General features: G+C 54.8%; 1 protein-coding gene across 7 annotated transcripts in view; it reads right to left on the reverse strand.

The window, feature by feature from the left end:
- TRIM9 (tripartite motif containing 9) overlaps window positions 1–12214 on the reverse strand; it is a 32801-nt gene that overhangs the window by 1939 nt on the left and 18648 nt on the right. Inside the window, exons 4-10 of one of the 7 annotated variants that reach the window (XM_042891882.1) lie at window positions 11519–11629; window positions 10678–10831; window positions 9367–9512; window positions 7794–7932; window positions 4469–4657; window positions 1312–1615; window positions 549–711 (exon numbers count right to left, since the gene is read on the reverse strand). In XM_042891882.1, coding sequence (XP_042747816.1) covers window positions 549–711; window positions 1312–1615; window positions 4469–4657; window positions 7794–7932; window positions 9367–9512; window positions 10678–10831; window positions 11519–11629 — 1206 coding nt within the window. Of the gene's footprint in view, window positions 1–548; window positions 712–1311; window positions 1616–2441; window positions 2466–4468; window positions 4658–7793; window positions 7933–9366; window positions 9525–10677; window positions 10832–11518; window positions 11630–12214 lie in introns of all 7 variants that reach the window. The other 6 variants (XM_042892036.1, XM_042891958.1, XM_042891802.1 and 3 more) reach the window with 6 other exon arrangements.

Here is a 12214-nt window from a genome sequence, read left to right on the forward strand (position 1 = left end):
TCTTTGATTCTATGATTCTATGATCCCCTGGGATGTCCCTAATGCTGAAGGATTTCAAACTCTCCCTTGCACACTGAGCTGCCAGAAACCAGAAGGGCTCTAGAAACGTGCCTGTCTCTTGTGGCAGTGCCAAGGAGTGTGGTAAGAACTAAACCCACTGTGGAGAAGGACATTTGTACCACATCAATAGGCATCTCCTAAAAGCAGTGCAGACAGACGGGCTCGTGCAGTGCTGGAAGAGCAAGCAGTGACCACAGGGATGTGCCACAGTCACGCTGGGGGAACGTGGAGACTCACTGGGGTGGATGAGAGCAGGGATGAGATTGGTGATAAGGGGAAATGAAAGATGAAAATACCAGAGAGGCCCAGGAAGCCACCACTTGGTGATGTTCAGGATAGCAGAGAGCTTGGGAGAGAGGGAGAAAAGAGGGGTTTGAAAATCCCCAGAGGAAAACAGGCTTTAAGTGATGCCCTTCTCCCTGGTAATGCTCTCGTTTAGGACCTGGAGAGATGGAGGAGCTGGTGAGGCTCCTGCAGGGAGCACCTACCTGCACGTTCCTGTTGAGGCTGACTGCTGGGAAGAACAGGCCCTCCAAGTTCTCGAAGGCGACGGGGCCCTGCTGGTCCTCGTTGATGGAGAACGTCAAGGTCCTCCTGGTCAAATCCAGCAGCACTCCCACCGTGGCACCTTTTGTTATCCCACCTTCAGTCCTGTGGGAGCAAAGAGAAAGTCACAGCATCTCCGTGGCATCGTGTCCCTCGTGCTCCTGGCACAGGGATAAATGAATCACAGAGCACTTGGGCTGGAAGGAGTCTTAAAACCCACCCAGTTCCAAGCCCCTGTCATAGAATCACAGCATGGTTGGGTTGGAAGAGACCCTAAAGCCCACCCAGTTCCAACCACTGGCTCAGGACATCCAGGCCCCCATCCGTAGCCTTGGGCACCTCCAGGGATGGGGCACCCACAGCTCTGGGCAGTGCCAGGGCCACAGTGCTCTCATGAAGAATTTCCTCCTGCCATCTGACCTAAATCTCCCCTCTTTTATTCTGCTCCCCCTTGTGCTATCTACCAGTTTAAATGCAACCACATACTTTCTTGCAGCAGGAACTACAAGGCTTTGGGTAGTAATGGAAGAGCCAGCATAGGGAAGAAGTGGCTGTAGCAATGAACCAGTGCAGCAGGGGCTGTTTTCTGCTTTGGGCAAGGGCACACATCCTCCCATAAAGGTGACCAGCAGCCAATTCAGCCCTCCTGCAGGCAGACAAGCCATGGCCTTGCAATGGAGCAGCGCCCAGGTGCAGAGTGCCTACCTGTTGGTGTGAGAGTTGTTGTGCATGAACCAGCTGCGGTTGTTGTCCACATACATGGCCCAAGCTTTGTCATCCTTGCCCAGCATGGCATCCTTCAGGACGTCGATGCGTGCCACGCCGAAGGCCGGGTCCGGGTGGTTATCGTAACGATCGATGGACAACTCCCAGTAGTGCAGCCCTTTGGAAAAGCCCGTTTTCCCCAGCACAACCCTGTCATCATAGCTGTTGCAGGTGACAGTCAGGTTGTCGTTAGAAAAGATGATGTCAGCGTGTGCAGAGGCAGGATCGAAAGAAAACCAAGCTACTGGAATAAATGAAGAGCGAAGGGTTAGGCCAATGGGAACCTCACCTCCCATACTGAGCCGTGGGGACTGGACAGACAGTGCATGCTCCATGCAGGGCTGACAGCCAGGGAGGGCTGGGCTGCTGGAATACAGGGTGGGTTGAGGCTTTTTGGCTGGGACCCAATGAGCTGAGCTCTGTTCTGCTGCTCCTCGGGTCCCTGCCTGTCTGCAGCTCAGGATTACGACCATCTCCTAAAGCCTGGCACTAGCAGAACCCGTGCCATCCTGGCCAGCTGCTGGCTAACACAGGGGGAGATGCTCACTCTTCTGTGCAGGGTCAGGCTTGGGGTGGGAAGACTAATCTGAGGATGAGCAGGTAAACCACACGCGTGCCTTGGAAAGCTGGCAGCTCTGGCAACCCAAAGCACGTCCAAAGGGTTTGCATTTATGGGAACGCTTCTCCACATCCCTACAGAGCAACCAGCCATGCAGGAGACAAGAGCTAGCCCATGGGAATGCTGAAAGATGCCCCAAAACCTCCACGCCTGGTTATAAGCACAGACTCAGTCGCTGGCAGTCCGACAGACACAGCAGTGCTCAACAAGACAGAAGGCACAGGGTTGCACAAAGCACCACCCTGCTTTCACAGCTGGTTTTTCTCCAGCGGTCACTGGACCGAGGGCTGACACATCCACCAACGCTCTCCCACCCGAAGGAGGAAAACACAGCTTTAAAGATGAAACGCTCTGGTGAGATTTATTCCTCTGCCCATTGGATGGTGTCACAGGACAGCTCGCATGCACACGGGTGCCCCACTGCTGCAGCCCGACAGAAGCGATTCCGTACCTGCCACCATTTTTTTAATGTCAACTGTGGTCATTCCCAAGGAGAGGCATGCAGGAAAGAAAACAGCGCGTAAAGTTGGCATTCGGTCAAAGAAGGAACCAGAAACAATTTCTGCTTGCCTGCTTCTCTGGCTTTCAGCATTGTGCGTACACTGAAATGCAGGGAGGGAATGTGGGGTGTGGGTTGGAGGGCATGGAGAGTGCTCCAGGGACTCCTTCCCCCATCCCATCCCATTAGGATGGGCCCTTCAGAAGCCTCTTTCCCCCATCCCATCCCATTAGGAGGGCCCTTCAGAGGACTCCTTCCCTATCCCATCCCATTAGGATGGGACCTGCGGGTGACTTCCTCCTCCATCCCATCCAACCCCATAAAGATGGGCCCTCCAGAGGACTCCTTCCCCCATCCCATGCCATTAGGATGGCTTTGCAGGCTGTGAGTGCCACTTGTCCTGGAGAAGGCGGTGTGAGCCTGATGGATGCATGTCTACCCCAGCACTGCAATTAGCTGCAGGAGGGCTAATCATCTACCTGTGGTCTGGCACACGCTCAACTATCCTGAATGAACAGGAATGCCTTGAGCAGAAGGCTGGGTTTTTAATCAGAGGCCATTGGCACAGTGCTGACTTCAGGTTTCTCTTCACAGGGGGAAAACTTGAAGTGCCTTTACAGCATATGGTCACGACCTTCAAATTTGCCTACTGCTATCTGGGAACGCCCTGCAAGGAGGGTGTGCATGAGAAATGCTGCTCACCCACCCAAGTTAACAATCAAACAAAAAAGATGACCAACATGGAGTAGGTGCCGGTTAATTGTAAGAGAGATACTTGCCTAATTGAGAATAAGGCGTTCCTTGTGTCTCAAAATTGCATCCTATAAAGAGATACTGCATTTCACACATCACAGCTAAGAAAGAACAACTGGTCTCCTGAAAAGCACTGCTGAGGAGTTAGCCCCTCACGGAGCAGCCATGGGAGGCCTGATTCATTGAAAGCCAGAGAGCATGGAGGGGGCTCCCAGCACAACCTGGGAGCATAGGTGACAACGGGGATCTCTGGGGTGGTTCCTGCCCTCGGAGCCCCAAAGGCTGCAGCCCTCCTGCTGGCTGCAAGCATCCCCTGAGCGCTGCCGTGCAGCCAGGCCAGACCCACGGGGCTCTCCCCACCTGCAGGGGTTGTTTTGCATTGCAGCAATGCAGTTCTGCAATGCAGAGAGGTGGGGACCACGGCCCAGCTTCGCCCCGTCCCCGTGCCCCATCTCTCCACACATGATGCTCACAGCCACTGCAGGAGGTGTTGGTACAGTGGACACAAAGTCAGAAACGTCCGTAACGAGACAGTGGAAGGCATCAGTGCACAGCGGTATGATGAGAAGGAACATAAAAAGCACAAAGAAAAGAAAAGCTGCAAGGCCCCTGGTTATTCCAGCAATGGTCATGCTGCAGCATTCCTCATTCCAGGTTATGAGATGGAAAGAAAGCAATCGGGGACCCCTATTCTTCCTGGGCTTACAATGGAGGAAGCTGCAAATGGCTCTGTTGGGGCGGCGTAAACCCACCGGTGGAAGAATCGGGGCCCAGGATTCATTAGTGACAAAGGATGTGCCAAAGATTGGTTAGAAAACAGCTCTGAGGTGCACTGCGCCTGCGCTCCTCGGGGACCTCAGGGACCACAGCCCACCTCCATAGGGGAAGCAAACAGTGGAAGTGCACCCAGGGGTTCCTCCCAGGGGGGGGGTCTGCTCTGCCCCCGTCTCAGCACAGGATCGATGCCAACTAGAGATGAGGAATCTGCTCTGCTGAGGACAGCACGCCCGGCATCGCCCCACGCCTCGCACTGCTAAGGACAGATGGACACACTGCCACAGCTACACCGCCAAAATCCCCTCCGGGTTGCGCTGACGAACAGCACAGCTTCCCCCTGCCATCCGCATGTCATGGGAAAAACAAACAGAACGCAACAAAACAAAACAAAGACTTTGGAGATGCCCAGAAGCACAGACCAAGAGAAATGCCAGAGGTGCTGGGCTCACCGGCTGAGTTCAGGGACTGTAAGGAAGAATGCAAGCTCAGCTGGTGGGCCGAAGATCTTAGCTCAAAGTAGGATCTCCCCGGGAAGCTGGGTTGTAGATTAAGGGTGGAGGAGAAAGGACTCATTCTACGAAGCTGCAATCTTTCCAAAGGCACTGGAAAAGGGAGGGTCTGTTCTTCTGACTGCGTCTCTAAACGTGAGATCAATGCAAAGCGGAGATCAGACATCAGCTCTGCAGGGCCACGCGCTGCCCACACCCGGACCTCGGCTGCAGTGAGTGCATGTGGGCATGGGGAGCAGGGCAGGGCACCGTGCACAGCATGGCCTGGCAGAGGAGTGAGATGCATCACTTGGCTTACAAGGTTTGTAATGCTGCAGAGGCGTTTCGCAGGGCCGGGCTGAGCTCTGTTGCCCTAAGGGCCATCAGGCACCCACCTGACTCAAAGGCTGTGCAGTTGGTGTGACCTCGGTATCTCTTTGCACCAGTGGAAGCACATCTGAGCCTCACAGTGAGAACTGAACTCGTGTGGTTCACAGAAAACAGCTTGGAGGGAACCTCTGCACCACTGCATCCCATTCCCTGCTGGCACCAATGGTCACCTCCTGCCACCTCCTCCCTGCCACCTTGGCAAGGGCTGCTCTATTGCTAAGACGTAGAATCCACCATCCTCCACACACTGCAATCCCAGACACTGTCACCTCAGCCTTCCCACCTCGCTGTGAGTCCAAAGAGATAAAAGGAGGCATTTCTTTGTATGGTGGGGGCCAATTTCTGGGACCTGCTGCTGCGTGAGGCTACGGAAGCAAAGAGCATCAGTGGGTTCAGCAACGGCTTGGGTAACCCACTGCAAAACGTGTTCATACATGGAGCTCATGCTGAGGTGGGGATGCGCCCTCTGATGTCTACCAGGAGCAAGAGGGCCACTGTGGGCAGGCAGGCTCATGGCTCTCTTAATAGCACCTGATGTTCCTACGGCTCCTTGTAGTGCCTTTCCCTTGTGCTGTTCAGCCCTTTCCAAATGATGCTGCTTCAAAACTTGCTGCTGGAGGTCACTCTGTGGCTGGGATGGATGCCATGTGAGGTAGGGAAGGCATTACGCTGTGCCATCTTCGGATGGAGGAGGTTTTGGTTTCTTCTGTTGAGAAGCCAGGCACCCTGCAGGGCATTCTGCTCCCCACAGCTCATCTCACTGCATGCAGAGGGCAGAAGCTACCTTCTGTAGGTTTTGCATTCAGCTACCACAGCATAGTTGGGTTGGAGGGGACCTTACAGACCATCTGCCATGGGCTGGGTGCCTCCCAGCTCAGGCTGCCCAGGGCCCACCCATGGCCTCGGGCACCTCCAGGAATGGAGCACCCACAGCTCTGAGCCTTCTGAGGAGAGAATTTCCTCCTACCATCTAACCTACATTTCCTCTCTCTTAGTTTGAAGCCACTCCCCCCTTGTCCTATCGCTATCAGACAACGCAAGCAGTGAGGCATTGCCTGCCAGGACCTGAAGATTTTCTCTATCAGCATCTAAGCAGAACATCTGATAAGGTCTTACAACGGGACAGCTGTGCTCTGAGAAATGTCCTCCTCATGCAGAGCACGTCTCTTCTTTTGTCCCTCCTTGCTCTCCCACAGGAGCACTTTGCAGGGGAAAGCCAAACCCGAGAGCTATTTCAGTGCAAACAGCACTTAGAAACTGGGTGCTGCTGTACAGGCATAAAAGCCCAGATGGATGGTAATGACGTGCAAGGCAGCCCAGTCACCGCATCGCTCAGGGCCTGGAAGCTGCACACAGCTGCAATTTATGGCACTTTGAGTCCAAAAAGCTCTGACTGCCTCTGAAAGCAGCAAGCACTCTGGGTCCATTTACTTTTTCTGCCTCTTTCTTTTGTGCAGGAACGCCGAAGGCCATCCAACACAAAGCCAGCTTTCATCTGAGGCACCGATGAGCGATGTGTGTGTGCTCCCTGAGCTGGGCACCAGCCCCAAGCACCACCCAGCCTGCTGGGACCACCAACAGCCGTTTTCTCTTCCAGCTTCCTCTGTATTCTAGAGCTCCTGGGATTGCCTACAGGCCAACTGCGGGATGCTGTGTCTCAAATGCAGCCTAAAAGAGGCACAAACCTGATGGGAAGCCAAAGCCCTGCTGCCTCCTGCAAAGCCCAGTGAAGCCAGGCAGCGATGCAAGTGATATTTGTTGACTTCAGGAGTCACCCCTGTGTAGGCTGCTCAGTGTTGTGCCATCCTCAGCCCTCCAGAGCAATGCCACGGCTTCCCTGCTGCTGCTGTCCAGCTTTGCAGATGCACACGCAGCTCTCGGATGGATGGGATTTGCTTTGGGATCCTCTTGGATGAGAAGGGCTCGTCACAGGTTTGCTCTCTGCTCCACCTCACTGTCAGACATTGTTCCATTCCTGGCCCATGCTTCACAGAAGCAGCAGCTTCCTGCTAGGGATGAGTGCAAGCAGCACATGGGAGTGCTCTGCATAGCCTTGCTCTGCTCCTACTCCACAACCCAGTTTGCAGCAGGAAACCCATCTTCCTGCCTGCTCAAACCCACCACTGTGCTCTGCAGCAAGAAGAGGTTCACCCCCATTCCCAGCCCTGAGCTGTGTGCTTCCTTCTGTCCCCAGCTGCAGCTGGGTGTGCTGGTGGGACTGAGCCTTTCCTGCCCAGCTGCAGCACTGCTGCCTGCTCCCCCACAGCCCTAACCCTGTGACCTGCGTGTTAGAAGCAAGCCCATTTTCCATGAGGGATTAAGCACCTGCTGTGACAAATGCACTTAAAGTCAAGCGAGGAGCCTCCCCTGCAACCTGCAAGAGTGTTTGATATTCAGAACGGCTCTGCTGGTGCTCTCTGTGGGGTCTGCAAGGACATTCCTGTAGCTGCACAGTCCCTGCCCTCCCAGGAGCTTAAGGGCACACTGTATGGCGACGTCACTCTGCAGCCCTGCACAGCCCTTAGTGCCTGAGGAGCAATGCTCAGTGTCTTGTTCTAAACCAAGTCAGTGCAGCCATGAGTTTCCCTTGGGCGTAACACAAACCCAAAGCTCACAACACCTCCCTTTGGGACACTTTCCACGACTCCTCTCCAGATGACACCTTCTGCAAAGGAAAGGGGATGAGAGAGCATTGCGGGCGCCGCTCCAGGCTCCTGACACAGCCCTTCCTCCTCCCCTCAGTGCTGTCTCCTTGCCATGGCTGCTCAGACACCAGAGACCCAGCGAGCGTGGAATTCCCAGTATGGCAGTGCCAAGCCTGTGGTGGTGATGTGCCCCACGTGTGTGTATGAGCAGCAGCCGGGCGCACAGGGCTGGGGCTGTGGCCGTGCCTTACCCTCGGATGTCTGCAGCACCAGGGTCTTGCTGTAGGGGCTGACTCCTGTTTTGTTGAAGGCTTTGACACGGGCGCTGTAAGTGCTGTTGAAGTGAAGCCCGTCCACTGTGCACATGGTTTCCTTGCCCACATACACCTCCTGCAGAGCAAGCACAGCTGGGGATTAGTTAGCAGGGGTGGCAGTGCCCGGAGCATCCAACCCCAGGGGTGGGAGCAGCCCACCTGCTCCTGTTACTCCATGCTGCATGGGGCAGCTTTATGGGCATGCATATTGCTAAAGCCTAGCAGAATGACTCTGTGCTTTTGTTCCTTGACACTAATGTACAATTTCTACAGGGAAAAGACACACTATTCACGTTGGACCAACTTGTAAAGCACCAGTCCTAGCTAAGCTCCCACTGAATCCCAGAAGAAACCTGCCAGAGAGATGAATTAACACAGAGAGCCTAGGACACAGAAAAAACCTTGCAGAAAACAATTTTGCATGCTCCTGGATGGCAGGATCAAAGTGTTCCTTGAAAGAAAACAAAGTGATTTCGCCCATGTGGTGCTGACTCACCATCGTGTCATGCTTCTGCTCCTGTTCAAAGCAACAGGGCTGTGTAAGCTGACAGCAAACATGCCTACAGGCTACTGAAACACCTGGCTCACAAAGCACTGACTTGTAATTAGCAGATCCCACAGCTGAGCTCCATTTTTCATGGTGTGGATGGAGGCTCTGCTTGGGAAGCACACCTGCATGGGGAAGCTCTGTTGCCCTGCTCTCACTCCAGACCTTCCTGTGATGCTGTTTGAAGAGGCAGTACTTGAAGCTGACCCCTGCTTTCCCAGGTGTGTGTCTGTCCCCAAGGCTCATAGGACAGCCTGCAGGCTCCCTTTCATAGAATCACAGAATCCTAGAATGGCCTGGGTTGCACAGGAGCGCAGTGCTCATCCAGCTCCAACCCCCTGCTGTGTGCAGGTCACCAACCAGCAGCCCAGGCTGCCCAGAGCCACATCCAGCCTGGCCTTGAATGCCCACAGGGATGGGGCATCCACAGCCTCCTTGGGCAACCTATGCCAGTGCCTCACCACCCTCTGGGTGAGGGTTCCTGCCCTGACTTTGCTCTGGCTCCTGCCCAGCTGAGTTTCTCAGGGATGAAATGAGAAATGATGATGGGCAGTCACAGTGACTGGGTAATTATCAGCGTGTCGGATCAGAGCAAAATCATATTTTAATTGTGTAATTACAGCAATTTAAAAGCCTTCAGGCCTCGAACACCTCTGCTTGCTGGCAGCTGGCAAGCTGGGAGACTTTCAGGGCAATTAGCATACCTTGCAGGAAATATTCAGCAACCTAAAAAAGACAGAGCTACAAACTGGTCTTTCACATTTGCAAGTCATATTGGTCACTGGAAAGGTATTTCTACCCCTTCAAGTAACCCCAGCCCTCAGAAAGCCCCCGTGGCTTGTCTGCACCACTGGTTTCCTTGGGCAAGTCTCACGTTTGCAGGGCAGGAGAGTGCCTGCAAGGACCTGGGGAGCTTGCTGGTTGCCTTATGGCTGTGCTGTGCTCTGTGCCCCCAGCACTTACCCTGAACTGCCCTCCATTGCCATCGTCGAGCTCCAGGATGTAGCCTTCCACCTGCACTGTCGACAAGGGGGGCTGCTTCCAGGACAGCGTGGCACTGTTGTTGTGGGTGCAGCACTCCTCCAGCTGCAGGATTGGGGGGGCCGGCACTGGGGAGGAAACTAAACACAAATTAGGGTGACCTTGACTGCTAGCACCACTGGGGAGGAGTGGGGCAGAGCCGTGCATGTGCAGCTGGAGGATGGAGGATGCACCCACTGCCCCAGGGCCAAGGCAGCTCTGCAAAAGTGATGCCAGAGCCATAAATACCAGCAACTGCCGGGCTTTGCAGAATAGATTGGATTTCTCTTTACATGAGAGGATATGGCACGAATTGAAGGACTCTGCATAGAAGAGATGAGCATTGCCCAGTGATGCTATTTCAGGGAATGATGGCTCTCAATCTGCCAAAAAAAGGCTCAGGGTCCTCCCACGGTGTCCCACGCAGAGCCTTCCCAAATCTGAACCACTCATACTCCATGCTCTTCCCTCAAAATTGATTGGGGACAGTGGGAGAGAAGAGGTGGAGAACCCAGACAAGACGTGGAGAGGCCACAGATGTTTGGGAGAGAAGATGGACTCAACAGCAAAGGTTCCCCATTCACCACGTCCTGCTGTGACTCCTCCATGCCTTGGGCTGGACCTGCAGCAGAGTGCAGCGAGGCCTCCTGGTACAGCCATGGCAGCAGCAGCCATGCTGGCAGTGCCAGCAGCAATTGAGGGATGCCCCTTGAGAAAAATAGCTTCTACTCATGCTTAAAAGCAGAATTTCATCCATCTCACTGCGTGGAGCTGAGCCAAAGATCTCCTGTGGTGTTTGACCCACAGCGATCCCAACACCTGGGGACTAAAGGAGTGCTGCCACTGCTGCCAGGACCACCCAGATGGAAAACAGGAGCTGGCTGTCTTAAATGAGTAGCAAAGGCCCTCTCTTGGAAGGTCTCATCACACTGCACATGTGCACCTGCACGGTGCAAAGCTGGCCCCAGTCCTGCCCTGTCTGCAGGTGCTGCAGTGGGACACAGCTGTCACAGGACTGTCCTCTGCTCCCAAAAAGAGCCCTAAAACTTGCAATGGGGAGTGAGGGGACAGCCATTATCTGCATTTTACCATTGAGAAACAGAAGCAACTTTGACCCAGAGGCCTGGTGAAGCCAGGCTGAGCCCCGACCTTCCAAACTCTGTTTGTTGGTAGGGATGGGAACCTCTTCTCTGCTGCCCCTCACCTGTGCTGAGTCGCACAGAAGCAGCCAGCACAGCAGAGGAATAACCTTACCTTTCATCTGCACGAAGTCGAGCTGATGGATGGACTGCAGGAGGGGGCCGTTGTCAAGGTTCAGGTCAAAGTCCGTGGTCATGCGGGGTGTGAGCGTCCCTTTTCCCCACTGGTCCTCTGTTAAGTGCACTCTTCTGATGAGAGCATCGGAGATCTGGTGGCAGGGAGCAGCCTCAGCTAACGAGGGCAACCTGGGCATGCTGAGTCTCATCCCCACCCCACTGTTCCCCTTCCCTGTGCCTTCCAGGCTGCCACCTCTGGCCCCGACTGCTGGAGTTTTGGTGGTCATTCCTGCCCAGGTGCACGGCCCTATGACTGCCCTCACTGGATTCCCCTCCACCCAACTCTGGGAGAGCTCTGGGGAGACCTCATGGTGGCCTTCCAGTATTTGAAGGGAGTGGATAAACAGGACAATGGCTGTTTGTGAGGGTGGATGGTGATAGGACAAGGGGAATGGTTTTAAAGTGAGACAAGGGAGGTTTAGGTTGGATATGAGGAGGAAGTTTTTCAGCCAGAGGGTGGTGAGGCACTGGCACAGGTTGCCCAAGGAGGCTGTGGATGCCCCATCCCTGCAGGCATTCAAGGCCAGGCTGGATGTGGCTCTGGGCAGCCTGGGCTGCTGGTTGGTGACCTGCACACAGCAGGGGCTTGGAGCTGGATGAGCACTGTGCTCCTGTGCAACCCAGGCCATTCTATGGCTCTACGATGAGGGTCTGGCCCTTGCTTTTAGGGCTGGCAAAGCTGGAGACACCACCCTCACTGCATCTCCTCTGACTGTGCTGCACCCCAGGGCTCTGGCTGCGCAATGCCTTCCCACTGCTCCTGGGAGCTGAGCCCTGACCTGCAGGAAGCCACTGGGGTCGTTCTCCTTGATGACCTCCAGGCAGTACTCCATCAGCCCCGTGGTCTGCCGCAGCTTCACCGTGCAGTGAGAAATCTGGTCTCTCACCACCTGCAATGACACGAGGAGAGCAGTGTTGGCACATGGATGTGCAAGGGGGACAAAGCCTCCAGGGAGCAGACAGGACAGCTCACTGACTCCATCCTCCATCTGCCCTCCCATCCTCAGTGCAGCTGGGCTGCTGTGCTGGAGCCAGGAGCGATACCTGGCAGTCTGGTATCTCCAGGAGGAATGAACACATCACAGCCCCATCTTCAGCACAGTGATAGCAATAAAATAAGCCGTGCTGAGTGCTTCCTCTGCGAGCTATGCAAAGGGATGGAGGTGAACCTGGGCACGTGCCAGCCTCCTGCAGCCAGCAAACCTGGGCTGCAGAGGGGGGCAACAGCTCCTGCAGGGCAATCGATCAGATCACGTGTTGCTTAATTATAATTTAATCACCTCTGCTTAATCACCTAGCAGGAAGAAACGAATCAACGGCTCTGCAGCTTGGGGCAATGTATCTGTTTCTGTGAGGCAGTGGGAAATGCTGGCTCTCGGTTTGGGGGGGGATTTGCTGTTTGCTGGGGCCGCGTCAGCATCGTTAGCAGCAGCATCAGCATCACATACCGTGTGCCGAGCTGCAGAGACAGCAGG

This window comes from Lagopus leucura, unplaced genomic scaffold (genome assembly GCF_019238085.1).
Source record: "Lagopus leucura isolate 7727_CA_CO unplaced genomic scaffold, USGS_WTPT01 Super-Scaffold_1, whole genome shotgun sequence".
Taxonomy (NCBI): Eukaryota; Metazoa; Chordata; class Aves; order Galliformes; family Phasianidae; genus Lagopus; species Lagopus leucura.